Here is a 21,433-nt window from a genome sequence, read left to right as displayed (position 1 = left end):
GAGGATTTAAGTTGCGAAAAATGCCGTGGGAACTCTTTAATTTTCCGGGATAAAAAGTAGCCTATGTCTTTCCCTGGGATGAAAGCTAACTCTGTACCAAATTTTATCAAGATCGGTAGAACTGTTTGGCCGTCAAATCTAGTAGACAGACAGACACACTTTCGCATTTATAATATTAGTATGGATTTAGAGAAGACGCATCTCAACAATAACCTTCCACTACAAAAAAATTCTTAAAACTCAATTTAAAATTTAGAGGTAAATAGTCACAATTAGTCGCAGAGTGTGTCCGCAGCAGCACGTCACAATCTACGGGCCTTGCTCGTGAGATGAGTCGTCGTAAGCAGCGGAACAATATAGCGCCTCGGTACCAACAACTCTGTTCCTCCCGCCGCCGCCGCCGCCGCCGCCGCCGCCGCCGCCGCCGCCGCCGCCGCCACCACCGCCGCCGCCGCCGCCGCCGCCGCCGCCGCCGCCGCCGCCGCCGCCACCGCCGCCGCCGCCGCCGCCGCCGCCCTGTCGATGCTTTAATCTACTTAGCCTTCTTTTTCTGCTGTCGGTGTGTTTTGAGGTGAAACGGCTCGGCTTGAAAGACCTTTAGTTCAGTGTTCTTAGGTCCGAGGACTAAGCTTTTATATTTTTACCCGACTGTTCAAAAAAGGAGTGATTGTTTTCAGGGTTCACGTAATTATATATGTACCTATGTAATGTATGTGAGTTTCTTTGATCAGATGTGATTTGACAGATCTGGATGGCTAGGTAACGTACCTGAAACCCTTGCACCACTTCGAGTGACACGGGCTATTTTTTTTTTAAATTTTAAAATGGTAGAGCAGTCGTGTTTTTGAATTTAAATTATTCACATTTCACTGTACCTACTATATAAACACAATATGACATACACACACTTACACAGATACATATTCACAACACAGCGTCGGTCACACCAAATCACCCCTCGGGCTCACTTGTACATCTGAATAAAACAACTCTAAATAAAAGGAACACGTCAGGGCTTATAAAACGTAATAAACAAGTTATAAGTTGCAAAATCATATAAACGGAGTCAGTCATAAGTACGTTTTCTTCACATAAACCTCGCACCGGCGCGCGGCGTCGTCTGCCAAACGCAATAACGCTTAATGGCCGCAGACGCACTTTTCAACTCAATTCATTTCTGCTTTCAAAAGTATAAAAGTATAATAATATGTTCTGGAAGCGGCCCCGGATCGTAGCCGCGTTGGTTTGAGCCAACACCGCGGGCGGTTAAGTGGTTTCAGACTGGTTCAATTAACGCATCAGCTGCTTTTCAAACCATTTTGGTAGAATAGACCGCTTTATGTCGTACTAGATCGTGTAGTAATAGTATTTGAATATCTAATGAAAGAAATTACTACAAAAATGTAATAACAATTTCTATAGCAACAAAAATGCTGTTTTAATGCAACCTGCACCATTTTAACTTAGCTTGTTCGTGATAAGCCACTGATAGAAGTTGTTATGTTCGTTTGTTTCAGTTTCTTGTTTGTTTTTAATTCTGACACTTTACTCTTGAATGCGATCATGTGATAAGTGATGATGCAGTCCAATAATATGGAAGCAAGATAACTTGAAAGGATTCATCCCTTTTTAATCGGCTTCTACGCGCACGGTCTTGCGTGTAGGGTGAGCAGCTACGGCCGAAGCCTCCCACTAGACCATTCCTTATTTATCGGGATGTACAATGCGTTCTATTTATATTTCACTTTATATCATACTAGATAATGCCCGCGAATTCTGCGTGGATTTAGGTCTTTAAAAATCCCGTGGGAACTCTTTGATTTTCCGGGATAAAAAGCCTATGCCCTTCCCCCGAGATACAAGATATCCCTATTCCAAATTTCGTCAAAATCTGTTGAACAGATGGGCCGTGAAAGGCTAGCAGATAGACAGACAGACACACTTTCGCATTTATAATATTAGTATGGATTTATATTTTTATTCGATCAGACAACAAAGCCCCACAATATAATGTTAGTAAGTACTTGACCGATTGTTATTAATTTGTCAAGCACAAACACGCTGCGTGCCAACGTTTAATGTGAAACATCTCTTATGCGATAATCGCACAAAATGAGTGTCGAAGTAAACAGATGTGCGACGCATCGCGTGTGTGTGGAGAGGCCATTAATGCCTTCTGATTGAGTTTTCCTCGCCATGAGCCCGCTGCTTGAGGATGAGGGGCGGCGGCGGATTAACTGCTTTGTACAGTGTGTTGTTGGACTGCTAATGAATGTGCCATGCTACAAATCATCATCATCATCATCATCATCATCATCGTCAACCGATAGACGTCCATTGCTGGACATGGGTCTTTCTTGTATTTTAATTATTATCGTTTTCGTATGATATTTTCTTTCACCGTTAAAGCAAGTGGTACAATGTATTGTTCGGGTATCGTGTTGTATCATAAGTTATTTGGCAGTGGGCAATGAGTTCGCAGTAGACGCAATATCGCGAGCTGTGAATACATATCAAATTTCAATTATGTGCGCCGCCCGCGTAGCTAGCGGCTTTACCACGACTTTTATTGCTTTTTACACTGCAGCCACGCCGCAGTGTGTGTCCTTTTAGCCTTTGATGGTGTTATTACAAGTGTGACACTATACGCTAGGGGTAGGCAAAGTTTCTATTGCCAAATACATGATGCCCGCGATTTCGTCGGCGTGGATTTAGATTGTTTAAAATCCAGTGAAAACTTTTAATTTTCCGGGGCAAGAACTAACCCATCTCCACCGAGGAGAACTGCCTATCTCCACCGAGGAGAACTGCCTATCTCCACCGAGGAGAACTGCCTATCTCCACCGAGGAGAACTGCCTATCTCCACCGAGGAGAACTGCCTATCTCCACCGAGGAGAACTGCCTATCTCCACCGAGGAGAACTGCCTATCTCCACCGAGGAGAACTGCCTATCTCCACCGAGGAGAACTGCCTATCTCCACCGAGGAGAACTGCCTATCTCCACCGAGGAGAACTGCCTATCTCCACCGAGGAGAACTGCCTATCTCCACCGAGGAGAACTGCCTATCTCCACCGAGGAGAACTGCCTATCTCCACCGAGGAGAACTGCCTATCTCCACCGAGGAGAACTGCCTATCTCCACCGAGGAGAACTGCCTATCTCCACCGAGGAGAACTGCCTATCTCCACCGAGGAGAACTGCCTATCTCCACCGAGGAGAACTGCCTATCTCCACCGAGGAGAACTGCCTATCTCCACCGAGGAGAACTGCCTATCTCCACCGAGGAGAACTGCCTATCTCCACCGAGGAGAACTGCCTATCTCCACCGAGGAGAACTGCCTATCTCCACCGAGGAGAACTGCCTATCTCCACCGAGGAGAACTGCCTATCTCCACCGAGGAGAACTGCCTATCTCCACCGAGGAGAACTGCCTATCTCCACCGAGGAGAACTGCCTATCTCCACCGAGGAGAACTGCCTATCTCCACCGAGGAGAACTGCCTATCTCCACCGAGGAGAACTGCCTATCTTCGGCCCGAAATGTAAGTTAACGCTGAACCGGTCATCAAATTAGGTTAAATCGATGCGACCGTAAAAAAGCAGTAGACACACAGACAGACAGAAACACTTTGACATTTTATTATTATTATTTATTTATTTTTATTTATTATTATACTAGCTTATGATGGCAATTTCGTCCGCGTGGACCATATAAATTTCAAACCCCCATTTTATCCACTTAGCGATGAAATTTCCAAAAATCCTTTCTTAATGGACACCAAATTTCATGTCTCTAGGATCAGTGGTTCAGGCTGTGCATTGATATTTATAAGTCAGTCATTCAGTCATTCCAAATATTGAATTTTATATAATATACCTACCGAATAGTATGGATTTGGATTTTGTAAACGTATCAAAATAGGAGACATCTTCTTCACAAATATAGATCGTATGAGCGGTACTTTGTCGCCGATAGCCGTACAAACGTGCTCCTCAAGCCGCCCGGCGCCCTCCGGGGCTTCCGTCCTGCATACCCACAGCTTACAGCTCACTCACGGAGGTCGGAGGGAGAGGACTTAGCCTGACACATGTGTCTGGAATACGTAGCGTAGGCTAGCTCTTGCTCGAAGTGAGCTTTACGTATTCACAAATTGATTTTCGGCAAGTTCTAGATGCAGTTTTGTATTAAATGACTGTCTAAGGAACCTGGAAATTTGTGTTTCCAAATATGCCTCTGTTTAGTCATATTATATAGGTTTGTATGGATTCGGTGGACCGTCGTGCTGGAAGACTTATTGATGACGAAGCGCTGGTCAATTCTAAGCTTCAAAGTCTGGAACATCGGCGAAAACTCGCCTGTCTGTTAGTACTCTACACCGTACACGATAGAATTTCGGAGAGTATGCCCAACAACTTTTTGAGCAAGTTCCTCCTTTACCTTTCTACTTCCTAACATATTGTTAATGTTTTCCAACACATCCATAAAAAACAGAAGAAATTGTGTGTAAAGCAAATTGGGGATATTTTTCACAGTTCACGGTCCAGGATTCAAATTTCAATATAGGGAACGAGTATAGCACTGTCCCGCGGGTGCCCCTTCATTTCACGCCGCACTCGCTCGCTGCACACGGCGTCATATTCCTGTTTCCACCGCGCTGGACATAATGCCATCCAACGGTTCTGTCTGGCTTGCTTTCATTGCTACAATATATTTTTTCTCCTTTTTCTTGATGCGGGGAATGAAATTGAATTCAAAAATTGCCCTTTTATTTGCAAAACAAAGAGGGTTTATGATTTTGCTAAAGCTGGTTCGGACTCGACTTGACTCGAAGGTGACCTTGCTAAACATCTTTGCAACTGTGCGTGTTGGAGTGTACATCTTCTGAGGATGGTCCATGGTCCATGGTCCATGGTCAGGTGGCGGAGTGAAACGTAAGAGTGTGTTCTAAAAGATTTGTGGGGTTGTGTGTTGATGGCGTGTATATCTTGCAAAATGTCGAAAAAAACGACTGTAGTACGGCACCCTCGGTGCGCGAGCCTGACTCTCACTTGGCCGGTTTTCGAAAATTCTACTCCCAAGAGGATAAAATATGGAATGAAAGTCCGTTATTTTTCAAGTTATTTCCATAAAAAATGGTAGGTATTTGGGTTTTCGGCTACAAATAACGAAATATTTCAGGGTTTTTGAAAATTCCGCCCCCACGCCGATTTTCTGAATTCACAAACAAATAAGTTTGATACAAAATAATAACAGTTCAGTGTTTCCGTGCGTCGGGTCAACGTCGCGTCAACAAACCCTCCATCTTGTCACGAGACGAGGAGGCTTGACCGAGGGCCCTCGCGCTAACATTCACTCGAGCCGTGTGCTGTTGCACTCTGAGCCTTGTGTCGCAGGCGCTAGGGTGTACAGGAGCGGCTGCAAACGTCTGTGATGGCACGTGTCAAACCGCTTCACTAATACGGTTAAGAAGCTCGAGATTTTGTTGGCATTTCTTTTTCCAAGTTGCGTGGAAATTAATACAACTTTCTTACCGACTAGTAGATGTTTAAGTAACTTAAAATATGGCTGTAATGAAACTTGTGATAACTTAGTGGTTAAAATACGTCGAGTCGAATTCAATTTGGAGGGTCGGGAGCTCAAAGTCCGGGCAAGCACCTCTAACTGTGTGTTATATGCATTTTAAGCAGTCTGTTGTTTGTCAGTTTAAGCGTTGTCTGGTGGGAGGCTTCGGCCGTGGCTAGTTACCACCGTACCGGCAAAGTCGTGCCGCCAAGCGATTTAACGTTCCGTTACGATGCAAAGGCTAACTTGTATCTATATTAAAAAAAAAATCACTTCGACCTGCCGCTTACTAGGATAGTCTATTAAATAAACAAAATAAAATGGTAAAGTAAAGGTATGTAGGGCGATTGTCTAAAAGCTGCATCAATCATTATTACAATCTCAATTGTTCTGATTGGCTGAATTTGTGCGATTCTTGTTGCAACAATGCATTGTGGCCAATAGTGAGCGAGCATTAACCAATCAGAGATGATTGCGATCGTGACATTGTAGCTGTCAAACAACCGCGGTAGAGCCACAGATAAAACACCTTCCCTTTCATCGATTAAATTCTATATCAATTTCGATAAAAAATATAAAAAAATCCGACGAATTGAGAACCTCCTCCTTTTTTGTAGTCAGTTTAAAGTAAATAAAGGTATTATTTCGAACCACGCTGCACGCAGCAGTGCTGCCGCAACAGTGCTGTCGCAGCACTACTGGTCCTCATACAATCTCTATAAGCTTATATGAAATTACATTCCGAGCTTGGCAGCAATGTTCCGCTACATTGCTGCCGCGACATTGCAGCGTGGTTCGGAATCATACCTTGAAGCTCTCTTTTCTGGTAGTATCAAAGAGTTCCTTATAATAATGAAAATCTCAATGCAGTAAGTAGGAATCACATAATAAAATCTGTTAAGACTCGTGAAGGCTCATTGTAGTTTCCAATTCCTCACGTTCCGTTCACTCTCAACTCTTAACTCTCAAGAGATGCCGGTTCCGCTTCACCGAACTATTTTGTGAACCATTAATCTTCATCTCGCTAACGTCTCGTTTGAACTCTATAAATATACATTTAAGATTGTTTTTCTATTGAACGATCGGTAAAGGGCGCACCTTTTGAATATTTCTGACGAATAATAATGGTTGTGAAAGTTTTCATTGTTATCGTAAAATGCAGGTTATGCAGGTTAAAGAGTAGATCTTTGTTGCTCTATATATTCACATCAGGAAACCAAAGCTCCACAGATTTTATTAAGCTAATAAAAAATGTGACACAAAGCTATAATATAGATATGGTATTAACGGACCAATATCCTGGTATAAACTCCAAAGAATTTAAAGAATTCCTGAAGAACGAAAGCATAACAATGATTTTCACTGCTGTGGATTCACCATTTTCTAATGGACTTAATGAAAGGCTAAATCAAACTTTAGTCAATAAGATAAGATGCAAAATAAAGGAAAGTGAGAAAAAAATAGCATGGACTACTATTGCACAAAAATGTGTAGAAAAATATAACGAAACAGAACATACAGTTACAAAATTTGCTCCAAAATACCTCTTAGAAGGCGAAAATGTAAACATTCTACCACTTGAATTAAAATCAAGATGTACAAAAGAAGATCTGAAAAGAGATAGACAACTAGCTTTGGAGAACACAATAAAATCTCACAATTATAATAAAAAAATATTCGACCGTCATAGAGAAGAATATAAATTGGATGTGGGAGACAGAGTTTATGTGGAAAACGGAAATCGGCTAAATAGGAAGAAAATGGATGAATTGAGGATTGGGCCATACACTATTCTGAAGAAAATTTCAAATTCAATCTATGAAGTTGATACCGGACGCAAGAAAGCTGAATCAAATCTTTACCACATTACAAAACTGTCTCCAGTGTTTGATAATAACTGAACAATTACATACGTTATCACATGCAATTGTTACTCTGACGGGGGTGGAGATGTAAAGAAAACCACTTTACCCATGGACACCTATTCAGTGCTTTTCTTTAATTTATTACTTTGTCTTTGGTGCATAAAAGACATATCCTGAAGTCTGTGGACTTAGCTTGTCAAATGTCACTACTGACAGTTATGTCAATTGAATCTGAAGTTTTGTCGGTGTTTTGAAGTAAACGGATATTTTGTGTTTATAATTAGAAAAGATTAATTGTTAAAACCGTAAATAAAGGCTTTAAATGTTGTTTCTGTAGTTGTATAGAAACGCAATTAAGTCTTGGTTTCATTCCCCGAATCCACTCAAGAATAAAATAACATTATACATATATAAAAACACCTTAACCAAAGCATACTTTGCGATACTTATTGTTGCCAACACAAAATGACGCAAAATTCAGCTTTAAGTTTACATACACACTCAGGCGTTTCTCCGTATGAACGTGTTACGTCTATTATTCTTTTATTATTTCGAGATTTAAAACCAAGCTAAACGTATGATCTTAAATATCAATTTATTTTGAAAATTATTCTCCATGCAACACGTCTATTTTTAGTCAGATTTTGAGGCAGCTTCGCGCGTAAATAAACCATGAAACTACAAAATTGCGAAACTATTGACTTTAAGGCAAACTTAGGAATCATAATTTCAAATGTCTCGCAAAAAATGAACGCAACGTCGATTAGCATTGTTAACACATCACGCATCTCGCTCCCGGGTATGTTCCGCCGGCAAGTGTTGAATGCGATAGCATGCTCTCACGCTAGACTTGGAGCGACCATGGAGAGCACTCTTAAGGACATGTAAGACAAGGCGCCGTAGCTCGATTTCGTAAACCCGGCATCAATCATTATTACAATCTCAATTGTTGTGATTGGTTGAATTTGTGCGATTCTAGTTGCAACAATGCATTGTAGCCACTAGTGAGCGAGCGTTAACCAATCAGAGGTGATTGCGATCGTGACATTGTAGCTGTCATTGGTACCGCAATCGAGCAGCAGGTTTTAGTTGTGACAGCAATTAGGGCGGGCGGCGTCGAGCACTTGGCGTAACGAGCTAACTTACGAAGGCCCAACACTGCACGTCACACCCGTTGACGACCTGTACTGTACCCGTAGTACAAGATTTTACGTCTCACCAAACCAAACCAAATTCGAGAGTCGAAATACTTCCGCGTTACAGTAAACTGGATCTTAAATGCCTTGTTTTAAAGCTCAAGTTTGTATACACTTCTACAGCCAGCGCTCCAAGCGGAAACATTGCGAAATTAAAATCAGTGGCATTGAATATTTGACTTCAATTCAAGGCTGTTTGGGTCCATTTTACTGTAACGCGAACGTATTTCGACTCTCGAATTTGGTTTCGTTTGGTGAGACGTAAAATCTTGTACTACGGGTACTGGTGATTTTGGCAGAACATCTTATATATAGGGCAGGTAGGAGGCACGAGTATCTACCTAGTTGTTACACGGAACTTGTTAGCTATTAATCATTTACTAATAAATAAATAGCTGATGCCCGCGACTTCACCCGCGTGGTTTTGGGTATTTAAAAATCTTTGATTTTCCGGGATTAAATAGCCTATGTCACTCTCCAGGACTTTAAATAAAAATTTTAATACCCATGCAAAAAATCGTGTCGATCCGTTGCGACGTGATTAAAGGACAAACCAACAAACCAACAAAACAACGAACAAACACACTTTCGCATTTTATAATATGTGTGATGTACTTATTGAAGTGAAATCTCCTTTAGGCGCGTTAAGCGATTTTTGTCAACATGTCAGTAAATGCAAAAAACCACTGTTATTTTCTTAGTTATTTCATCATTTTAAGTTTTATAATTTTTTTGTACGTTATTCCCTTTTCCCCCCTAACTAAGCGAAAAGGTTTTGCGAGGAGTATGTATGACAATAATAGTAGGGTTATAGCCGTCGACCTTTCCGGCTTCAGTCCGACCCTTGACCTCTGAGTTAATGAGGCATTGCTATCGCTAAACCCTCTTTAACTTTAGAGTAGGTACTTACTGAATTTAGTTTATTTAATCCAAATTCAAAAAGTGTCTTACAATTTTCATTGATTTTTTTACAATAAACCTTAAAGCTAGCCTTATCTCATTGTAATTAGATACAAATCATGTCCGCGTGGAATGGTGCTAATAATACTGGCTACATTTCCGCGCTGGACAGCCTGGCTGATCCGATGCGCAAAAAATGAGCCAGCCCTTCTGAAACCAGGTGAGGCTATTCTATTATATTATAGTGAGGCATCGCGGTGAAATGTCTCGTAAAAATTTTCATTGATTGCCAGAAAATACTGTAGGTAACAAAAGTTTATACCACTCTTCTTTGACGACGATACCTCGTAGATATTATAACTAGTAGATAGCCCACTACGTCCTCCATAATATGGATTGGGTTTTAAAAATCCTACGATTTCCCAAGATAAAAATTATTAGCCTATGTGTTAGTTAATTCAGGGCAAAAGCTACCTACCTCCGTTTCAAATTTCCCGCGGGGTTTTTAAAACTCTAAATCTACACGAACGAAAACACGGCCATCAGCTAGTACAATTATAAAAATAAATAAATAAGATACTTTCAGCAATTAATAAGTTTAGTCCTAAAAGCAAACTTTAATTTAATGAATGGTAAAGTTGTTATTAATAGGATGACAGATGAAAGCTGCTAGAACTTTTGACAAAGTTAACGAAATTATTTCATTAACGTTTCATATTAAAATGGCCCCGATTCTCTAGTCTTATTATTTACTTAAATTAGTACAATTTGGATGTAAACGAAAGTACCTAATAAAGAAGAGTACTGAGTCGTTTATACTTTTATTCTGGACCTAGACTTATCTATCATCTCAATCATTCCAGGGTTCTTACGCGATGCACATTATATTGTACCTGCCTCAAAGCAAAATATCTTTAACAGAAGAAAAGAGCACATAAGATACCAAATTTTGAATCGCTCAGACCTGTAGAATTGCTTTCATTCTTCATCGACATGAAAAAAGCTGATGATCTTCAAACGGCTGAAGAGATTTTCTTGGACCATACTTACCTAAGAACACTCTTATCGGTTAATGAATTAATTTCAAGATCAGCTCAACTTTCAAATAAAAAATAAATCAAAGTTGGTTCATTCGTTTGGGAGCTACAACGCCACAGACAGACACACAGATACACACGTCAAACAAACAACAATATTTATGAGTCGGGGCCAAAAAACGATGTATGTAAGTAGGTAGGTACTTATTCAAAGTAGTTTTTCTGTTTCGAAGCCATTTTAAATACGAACGGGCCACTCTCAAAGAAGCTTTACTGCAAAATTCAAAGATTCTGACATTAAACTGATTTTGAGATCTAAACAGGAATCTCGTCTTATGTTTAAAAATTTAAATAATTAGCCTCATAGCCTCATAGCCTCGCGACACTCAACGTCTCAAGCGCGGAGGATATTTCCTCGACAACCTTATTAGGGGGGCTTTGCTTAAGGAAATATGTAAAACAAAACACGGGGAGGGCCGCACGAGAGGGGCGGCGGAGATCCGCTTTAGTAATTTACCTTCCACCGAGTTATTGCGTGTCTTTAATTGAATTCCACTACAAAACACTACACTTTTAACATTCCTCCAGGTGACAATGCAGTCAAGGGCAGACTTGTACCTGAATTTACAGAAAAAATCGGCCAAGTGCAAGTCAGACTCGCGCACCGAGGGTTCCGTATTCGGTATTTTTTCGACATTTTGAAATTATGCATAAAAATAAATAAAACCTGTTTTAGCCCTTTCATAAATCATATGATACTCCACTCGGTACAGTTATCATACTTTGAAAATTGAAGATACTAATTATTTGTTCATGAACACATTTTAATATAAATATTTTTTACAGTTTTCGGATTTTCGTTGATATTAGTGAACAGATCGGATTACTCAGGTGCGTGCGCGTTGGATGCTGCGGGATCAGTGCGAGCCGAGCCGCATGCTAATTTATCGTCACCACAAGCCGTTAGCTAATAGCGGCGCTCCGGCAATGTGACAATTACTTGCCGTAAGCCGATTTGTTCCGATCCGACCAAAGTGGGCCTCAGTAACTGCTTGCAAGTGCCCTAACCACAGTTCACGACAGCTATGGAACTTCACAAAACGTCGAGGCTTCGACATCTGCAGGCAGGCGTCAAATGTTAGTATTTACATTTGACGCTAAGTAGCCCTAATTGTTAGCCCTATTTTTCTTTGATTTCATATCACCAGAGCGTAGATAATATTTGGTATATCGTCGATTCAGGATCACACCACGAGTTCCCTTGCTCTAGAACACTCTACCGAAATTCCGTATTGCTCTGAACGCTGGGTTGAACTTTGTTGCCGAAATATTATTCGAGTCGTCAAAAAAACTTTATTATAAATATCGATTATTTATTATCGAACCCCGTACACCTAGAAGACCGAACCCCGTACACCTAGAAGACCGAACCCCGTACACCTAGAAGACCGAACCCCGTACACCTAGAAGACCGAACCCCGTACACCTAGAAGACCGAACCCCGTACACCTAGAAGACCGAACCCCGTACACCTAGAAGACCGAACCCCGTACACCTAGAAGACCAAACCCCGTACACCTAGAAGACCGAACCCCGTACACCTAGAAGACCGAACCCCGTACACCTAGAAGACCGAACCCCGTACACCTAGAAGACCGAACCCCGTACACCTAGAAGACCGAACCCCGTACACCTAGAAGACCGAACCCCGTACACCTAGAAGACCGAACCCCGTACACCTAGAAGACCAAACCCCGTACACCTAGAAGACCGAACCCCGTACACCTAGAAGACCGAACCCCGTACACCTAGAAGACCGAACCCCGTACACCTAGAAGACCGAACCCCGTACACCTAGAAGACCGAACCCCGTACACCTAGAAGACCGAACCCCGTACACCTAGAAGACCGAACCCCGTACACCTAGAAGACCGACCCCCGTACACCTAGAAGACCGACCCCCGTACACCTAGAAGACCGAACCCCGTACACCTAGAAGACCGACCCCCGTACTCCTAGAAGACCGAACCCCGTACACCTAGAAGACCGAACCCCGTACACCTAGAAGACCGAACCCCGTACACCTAGAAGACCGATGTCTTTAACCACTAGACTGCAATTGCTTTTAAAATCCATCAACATCATTATCATTAACTCATCGTCGGTTCACTACTGAGCTTGCTCTTAGAATGAGAAGGGTTTGACCAGAGTCTACCGCGCTGGACAAAATTAAATGCAGATTGGCAGACTTTGCAAACCTTTGAGAACAACATAACGAACTCTCAGGCATGAAGGTTTCCTCACGATGTTTTCCTTCACCATTAAAGCATGTGACATTTTTCATTGTTTAAAACACACGTAGCTCCGAAAGTTAGAAATGTGTGCCCAGGATCGAACCCCCGACCTCTCGAATCGGAGAAGAACGTCTTAACCACTACCCCATCACAGCTCCACTACTTTTTAATAATTTACAAATGAACAATTATTTCACGTACATTGAGCTAAGACTCAAAGTAATATTTTGTTTTGTTTATTTTACTACACAAGTTTCAAACGAAAATAACAATTGAAGTAAAATCCACGAATCCAGCAGTAATGTTCCCGACGTGGGTGCTCGTTATAACTTGTAGACTTCAAAAACTTACTTCACTAGCTCGAGCACTTCAAACTTTATAATATTTAAGGGCTTTATTATTACGTAGGCACCTATTACATATATATTTTTAACTAGCTTATACTCGCGTGGACTACGTAACTTTCAAACCCCTATTTTATCATTTTATTTTACCCCTATTTGAGTACAGTTGATCATTTTGTCGTCCTTTAAAGTGGTTTTGGGTTACCGACAGAAAATATATGAATTTTGAAATACTGGTATATATCTTAAAAATAATGCAATGTAAGACTAACGTATTAAGTTTGTCCTTCGCTACGTAGCAAATTTTATTTAAAAACAGGTTTCTATAAATTCCCATGTTTTAGCGATAACTCACAAATTCCTGTACTTTTTGGAGTTAGCCGTTTTTTAGCAAAAGGGAGGCAGCATTTTGATTTTGCGCAATAGCAAATGAAACCTAGTTTCATAAGACATTTGGCGAATAAACATTGTTTATTGTATTGCGAATAAAGCTAACTAAGTAAATGCAGATTTGTCCGCGTCCGCTTCCGGTCAGCGTAACATATTATAATGTATGTTATATGTTAAAGTATATGTTGCTGAAAGGCCTCGGCCAGCGGACGTCGCCGTCGCACGTCGCACGCTGTGAGCCCGGTATTTATGCGTCGCCGCGCCGCCGCGCCGGCTCGCCTCGTGCGGAGACTCGTTATTTAGTGTACTTGGACAGAACAGTCGCGGAAATAACTTAAGTAAAACAGTTTTCTATAACACAGCTATAAGCTAAATACGGGTCAAACACAGTTTTAATAAATTTTAAAAGTTCTGTATTCGACCACTAGGTATAGGCGGAATTCAACTGATAGGTAACATTGCGTTACCGTTGCGCCTGTTGTGGGTCATAATAATTATTATAGTCATACATATACCTAAGCGTAAAATATAAACACTATTTTTTTACAAGAATACTGATTCGATCAGTTTCAAGTATGGACCTACCTAATCACAACCCTCTGTTCTAGACAACAATAAGAAAAGATTTAGGGGTTCTACATCGACACAAAAACAATAGTCGCTAATAGCTTCCTCAGCGTCTCAATGCAAGTGACATGTGGAGCAAGTCCGCTCGTTAGTAGCTGAGAGCGTGTTCGAGAGCGTTTGATCCGCGTCTCCGCTCTAATTGCTGTCACAACTACACTGCGCCGGATTCTTTGACACTCTTTGTCGCTCCTTCGGGTTGTTAGCGTCGGGAACTGCCCGCCCATTGTTAGGAGCCTGTCTTTTCCTTTATAAGGAATCGTAAGCTGATTATTTATACGTTTTTAAGATGCTTTGAGTTCACTTTGTTAAGGATTTGTTTTGTCGAAGAGTAAATTGAATGAAATATCTTATTTTCTCGTGTGTGATCTGCGATCAGTCGACAGACTATAAGTAGATTTTTTTAAGGATAGTATGACTTTTTCAGTCTTAGGACCAGTGATCTGCACAGATCTGTACATTATCGAGCACCTTTGCCTGCTTCAAACGCTCAATGGATGATTTATGGTAACACGTGGCTGGCGCGGGCGCGGCGCGGCGGTGCCACGTACGAGGCGCGGGCGGCGGTGCCACGTACGAGGCGCGGGCGGCGGTGCCACGTACGAGGCGCGGGCGGCGGTGCCACGTACGAGGCGCGGGCGGCGGTGCCACGTACGAGGCGCGGGCGGCGGTGCCACGTACGAGGCGCGGGCGGCGGTGCCACGTACGAGGCGCGGGCGGCGGTGCCACGTACGAGGCGCGGCGCGGCGGTGCCACGTACGAGGCGCGGGCGGCGGTGCCACGTACGAGGCGCGGGCGGCGGTGCCACGTACGAGGCGCGGGCGGCGGTGCCACGTACGAGGCGCGGGCGGCGGTGCCACGTACGAGGCGCGGGCGGCGGTGCCACGTACGAGGCGCGGGCGGCGGTGCCACGTACGAGGCGCGGGCGGCGGTGCCACGTACGAGGCGCGGGCGGCGGTGCCACGTACGAGGCGCGCGCGGCGGTGCCACGTACGAGGCGCGCGCGGCGGTGCCACGTACGAGGCGCGGGCGGCGGTGCCACGTACGAGGCGCGGGCGGCGGTGCCACGTACGAGGCGCGCGCGGCGGTGCCACGTACGAGGCGCGCGCGGCGGTGCCACGTACGAGGCGCGCGCGGCGGTGCCACGTACGAGGCGCGGGCGGCGGTGCCACGTACGAGGCGCGCGCGGCGGTGCCACGTACGAGGCGCGCGCGGCGGTGCCACGTACGAGGCGCGGGCGGCGGTGCTGTGGGGATTGGTGTTGGTGATGATGATAGAAATAAAACGTCTGATCATGTTGAGCGTAAAGCGTGTAATAATCGAGAATGCATTAATACAATGTAACGTGCAACGTTAGCAGTTTTGGCGCAAGCTGGTGTTACACCGGGCTTACGGTTGGAGACACACCAAGCCTACACTACACCTCTACCGTTTTTTTTTTTTTTTTTTTTGAAAGAAAAAAAACAAATAAAGAAATCTTACACATAAAGAACTTAATCATAAAAAGGAATAGTTCTATTCTTATGCACTAATCTAATTTTATTATCTATAATTATCTTAACATTTGGAGATACATCTTCTACCACTGGGTACATGGACCTTTATATAAATTTTCTAGCTTTTTAGTATTCTCTTGCTTAACCAAAACCAAATCATCCTTTTCGTAATGGATTGGATTTATTTTTATATCATATTTAAATTTTCTTGCTTCCTTGCTTTTAATTAAATTATTTCTCGCATCACTTTGAGCTTTTTGTAATCTATATTTAAGTTCAAGAGGATAATTTTCAAAGTTATATAAAGGTTCAACTTTTGATGTCAGATTGTTAGGCAATACACATGCATGGCCAAATACTAATTCATAAGGAGTATATTTAGTTTCACTATGAACTGTTGTGTTGTACGAAAATTTCCAAAAGGGAATCCAAGAACTCCATGAATTTGGAAAACCGTTAGTTTGTATTCTAAGAAAATTACCTAACCCTTTATGTGTATTCTCTAACGCACCAATAGATTCATGATGATAAGCAGTCGATAACATTTTTTCAATACCTAAAATTGTACAAGTTTCTTTCATTATAGAACTAATAAATTCAGATCCTCTATCCGTGCCAATAATCCTTGGAACGCCGTAAGATAAAATAAATTTTTCCACAAAAATTTTAGCAACCTCTTCAGCTGATTTTGTAACTAATGGGTATGCTTCTAAATATTTTGTTAATTCGCATTGAATTGTTAGTATATATTTATATCCAAAATCATCTTTATCTATAGGACCAACAATATCTAAAAATACTTTATCTAAAGCTGAAGATGCTGTCGTAGTTACAGTTAGAGGTTCTCGAATATATCTATGATGCTTACACTTTTGACACTTAATACACTTTTTAATAAACTCGATGACATCTGTTTCCATCCCTGGCCAATAATAATACTTTTTAATATTGTTAAGTGTTCTCCTTACTCCTGCATGTCCACTTGTAGGTAACAAATGGAAATCATTTAATATAAGTTTCTTTTTATCATTATCACTTATTCTCTCCACATTATTTATTACACAAAACCTAAGATTTTCTTTATTTTTACTTTTATCATCTTTTATTTTATTTAACATTGTTTTAATCATTTTCAAGTTATCTTCATTTTTAATTATAACGAGCTCTTTTATATTTATCTCTTCACACATATCTTCCAATTCTTTCAACAAGTCGTCTCGCGTCCTTATTGATAAAGAATTTGGGTTCAAACATGAATATATAGTCAACTTTTCCTTAACGTACATGTAGTTTTTATTTCTTGAAACGCGTTTATTTAGTCTTTTATTATTTAAAATATCTAACCACTTTCTCTTATCGATTAATGTCAGTTCCGTGTCATTAGTAGTCTTTTTTAGTATCTCAACAACGTTAGGTTGATCAGTCCTTACGTTGTCTACATGTTGTCTAAATGCCGGTACGTCCTTGTTTGTAATAATATTATTATTCTCACATTCTCTCGCTTTCTTAGTCTGAGCACGTGTCATCACATTAACATTCTTCTCACTTACATACTTCTCATTCATACTCTTCAACTCATTAGATTCCACAATCATACGAGATAATGCATCTGCAGCTCCATTACTCTTTCCCTTTACATACTCAACAACAAAATCATACTCTTCCAGACAAAGTCTAAATTTTGTTAAACGACTGGTAGGATTTCTCATTCCAAATAAATATATTAATGGTTTATGATCTGTTTTTATCCTGAATTTACGAGCATATAAATAAGGCCTAAAATATTTTACTGACCATACTATAGCTAGTAGTTCTTTTTCTATAATCGGGTAATTTAGTTCTGCTTTATTTAGATTTCTGCTCGCATAAGCGATTGGTTTACCGTTTTTATTGCATAATACACTACCTATTGCAAAACCTGAACTGTCTGTTTCTAAAACAAATTCATTATTTTCTGAAAAATCTGGATAACTCAATACTGGAGGATTAATTAGAATATTTTTTAATGTGTTAAAAGCTTCTTCACATTCTGATGACCAATTAAAAATTGCATCTTTTTTTGCGAGTTTATTTAGAGGTAAGACAATATCTGCAAAGTTTTTTACGAATTTTCTATAGTAGTTAGCGAATGCTACGAAACGTTTTACATCATCAGTTGATTTTGGAACCGGATAATTCTTTACCACTTTCACCTTTTCTGGATCTGGTAAAATTCCACTGTTTGAAATAACATGGCCTAAATATAAAAGTTCCTTCTTCAAAAATTCACATTTTGAAGGATTTAACTTGAGATTAACTTTTCGAAGTCTTTCAAAAATTGTAATTAAATTTTTATTATGATCTTCCAAATTTCTACCTAAAACTATTAAATCGTCTAGGTATATCAGACATTTTTCATAATTCAATCCTGCCATAGCTACTGTCATTGCTCTAGAAAAAGCACTTGGGCTGATTTTCAGACCCATAGGCAGTCTTTTCATTTGATATTGACCTTGATCAGTCGAAAAAGCAGTATACTTTCTACTTTCTGGATCTAATTCAATTTGATAATACCCTTGCGATAAATCAAGATGTGAAAAATATATGAAACCTGATAATGAATCTAGAATATCTGTGATATTGGGTAGTGGGAATTTGTCATCTTTTATATTATCATTAAGCTTTCTATAATCTATAACAACTCTCCATTTTCTTTCACCTGATTTATCTACCTTTTTTGGAACTATAAGTAATGGACTTGACCAATCACTAACTGACTCTTCTATAATATCATTTTTAAGTAACTCTTCAACCTGTTTTTTAATTTCTTGTTTTTGTGCAAAGGGTAACCTATATGGTTTACTATAAACCGCTGAAGTATTGTCTTTCAATTTAATGTCTTGCTTGTAAATATTCGTTACACTCAATTTATCATTTGGTAAGTGAAAAATATCACTATACTTAGCACAAATATTTTCAATTGTACTTTGTTCTTCCTTATTCAAATAAGATTCCAACTTTAATAAAGAAAATAATTCACGCGTGCGTGACGGGCTTAATAAACTAGAACTAAACTTACTTATATAATACTCATCTGCATCATGCACAATAGGCTTAATATTTCTTAAAACTACTTTATTTTCTGTTGTATTTAATATCTTAACAGGTAAACACCCATTTTTTGGCGAACAAATTGAATTCGCTATGAATACACCATTAGCCACTTCATCGCTTACAATTACGCAATCTTTATTAAGATTAGTAGGAATATACTTAATAACTTCACATCTAGGTTCTATTTCTAACACGTCATCAAAGTTAAGCGCTAATCTTACAGTACTAAATCTATTCCTTAATATTAAACACTTATTTTTATAGTTCACCATCCCACGGTATTTTAACAGAAAGTCTTGTCCTAAAATTCCAGATGAATTACATGGTAAATTACGAAACACATAAAATTTTTGTATGAATTTTTTGCCATAGCTGTAGAGATCTAAAAATACATAACCTTCTGACATAAGACCGCCACCAACTCCATGAATCTCAAACTCATCAACATAAAATTGTGGTTGATTTCTAAGTTTATTTAATGAACTACGCTTAATAGCGCAAATTGATGCTCCTGTATCCACTAATAAGTCTACTGTCTGACCGTAACGCCTAAAATTCACCCAATTTATGCTATTTCCTGATAAAATGAATTTAGGGACGAAAAAATTTTTCTGAACTCTCGTTGTTTTCAGTTGACGAAGGAGCAGCATAATTTATTTTCCTCTGATTCCTATTTGTAAAAGCTCCTCGTGAACTCCTATTGTTATTTTGCCACTGATATGTACCACAATGACCTCGAGTTGGGTTTGCACCCCTGAACGCATTTCTGGCAGATGAAAAACCACGATTATAATAGGAATATCTTTGGGAATTATTATGAAAGTGATCGTTGTTATGATACGAATTATTATAATATGACCTTGGATAATATTGTGGCCTTCCCCTATTAAAGTTATTATAACCACGTCTACCACGAAATTGACCTCTTTGATATGTCATGAAAGGAGGAGGAGGATTCACTAAGGATTCGTCCTCCGCTGCTCTTATTGCATCTTTCAGAGTGCTATAGTTGCGTGCGGCTATGATCGTGCTTAATTTTTGGCTCCGCAATCCATCTGCAAACCGTTTTATAGCATTTTTTTCATTTAATGGCCGCAAAATTTCGTATTTTGACGGCTCTCCGTCAGCCTGTGAAATCGTTAATTCTACGAATAATTTTTCAATTTCCTGTCCAAATTCTTCAATCGACTTATTGGCCTGAACGGTCGATTGTAGTTTACTTTGTAACGCTACATCGGATTTTTTAGTTAACAGATGCAATTTCATGTCCCGCAATAAAGATTCTACATCGTCGTATTTTGTATTAAGGCGTAGCTTAGCATTACGCGAAAGGCGTGTTTTCAAGATAAAATTCACAAGTAAGCATTTAGTTTCGGTATTTAGCATCGAATTATAAAGTTCAATTGCATCTATTAATTTTTGCGTAACACTTTCATCGTCGGTCATAATAGGCAACAAGTTTACCGCGGTTTTCAAATCAAAACTTACCTTGCTCTCCATCTTGTCTGTGGAAGTTTCCTGTAAATTACACAAATTAAAAATATCCCTATATAAACTCTCTACCTTATATTTAATTCCTAATACATATTTTTGAGTGTCCTGTGTATACTCGTTTTTATCGAATTTTTCTTGTACTATCCCTATTACTTCTAAATAACTATTATAACATTTATTTGCCTCACTGTACTTTTTCACTAACAAGTCCCCTTTTCTTTTACTAGGTCCGATTTTCACTAAATAAGTCCTTAATTGATTTAATTCCACTAATATCGTGTCTAACTGTTTTAATTCCATATATTAATTTTTATAGGTAAGTTCACACTTAAGTAACAGGTGCAGTTCTCGGAAAAAGGTCACAGTACATTTCATTCACATCGTAGGTACACTGTTCACAAACACTGGGTCGGGTCACGTCGGCCAAATTTCTCGGAACGTCGCGTCGCGGGGCTCAAATATGCGCTGAAGTCACCATCTCCGGGGGCCTCGTTACAACATTCATATGGCCTGCATTCATTTCTCTTCGTAAGATATTAATTGATTATTAATTGATTTTTCTTGACATTTTTTATAAAAATACCATACAATAGCCATCATCATTATCGACAACACCACTATTAATAAAATATCACTTAATTCCAATTCCGAATAAAGTCGACTAGCGCTGGCCTCGCCATTGGCATTTTGCGCCACAACGATGGTATCTTCTTTTGACTTGGAATATTTCTTCCCCATTTTCTACCTGCATCGCTTCTTCTCAAGTCCTTAGAGCAGGGTCGCCATGTGGTGATTGGTGTTGGTGATGATGATAGAAATAAAACGTCTGATCATGTTGAGCGTAAAGCGTGTAATAATCGAGAATGCATTAATACAATGTAACGTGCAACGTTAGCAGTTTTGGCGCAAGCTGGTGTTACACCGGGCTTACGGTTGGAGACACACCAAGCCTACACTACAGTGCCACGTACGAGGCGCGGGCGGCGGTGCCACGTACGAGGCGCGGGCGGCGGTGCCACGTACGAGGCGCGGGCGGCGGTGCCACGTACGAGGCGCGGGCGGCGGTGCCACGTACGAGGCGCGTGCGGCGGTGCCACGTACGAGGTGCGAACGAGGCACGGGTTCAAAGTATCACGA

At 40.6% G+C, this 21,433-nt stretch overlaps 1 protein-coding gene across 1 annotated transcript; it reads right to left on the bottom strand.

Moving 5' to 3' along the window:
- Positions 1-309: 309 nt before the first annotated feature.
- Positions 310-20,821, bottom strand: LOC138403697 (uncharacterized). The gene is made up of 3 exons (XM_069505133.1): positions 19,537-20,821; positions 15,390-15,501; positions 310-553 (listed from the first exon to the last, which is right to left on the bottom strand). Exons 1-3 carry the CDS (start codon positions 20,594-20,596, stop codon positions 310-312), a joined length of 1,416 nt encoding a protein of 471 aa, XP_069361234.1. The 5' UTR covers positions 20,597-20,821.
- Between the last annotated feature and the right edge of the window lie 612 nt (positions 20,822-21,433).

Source organism: Maniola hyperantus, chromosome 19, assembly GCF_902806685.2.
Source record: "Maniola hyperantus chromosome 19, iAphHyp1.2, whole genome shotgun sequence".
Lineage (NCBI taxonomy): Eukaryota > Metazoa > Arthropoda > Insecta > Lepidoptera > Nymphalidae > Maniola > Maniola hyperantus.
Note: the sequence above shows the minus strand (reverse complement) of the source record. Positions and strands in the feature narration are given on the sequence as shown.

What these genes read in the sequence shown, in the direction of transcription:
- LOC138403697 (XM_069505133.1), bottom strand. Translation starts at nt 20,596, where the DNA reads ATGGAATTAAAACAGTTAGACACGATATTAGTGGAATTAAATCAATTA. An exon ending in GGGTGCAAACCCAACTCGAG is followed by an intron (nt 15,502 to 19,536) that starts GTCATTGTGGTA and finishes CAACATGATCAG; the next exon opens with ACGTTTTATTTCTATCATCA. An exon ending in GGCACCGCCGCGCGCGCCTC is followed by an intron (nt 554 to 15,389) that starts GTACGTGGCACC and finishes ACACACCGACAG; the next exon opens with CAGAAAAAGAAGGCTAAGTA.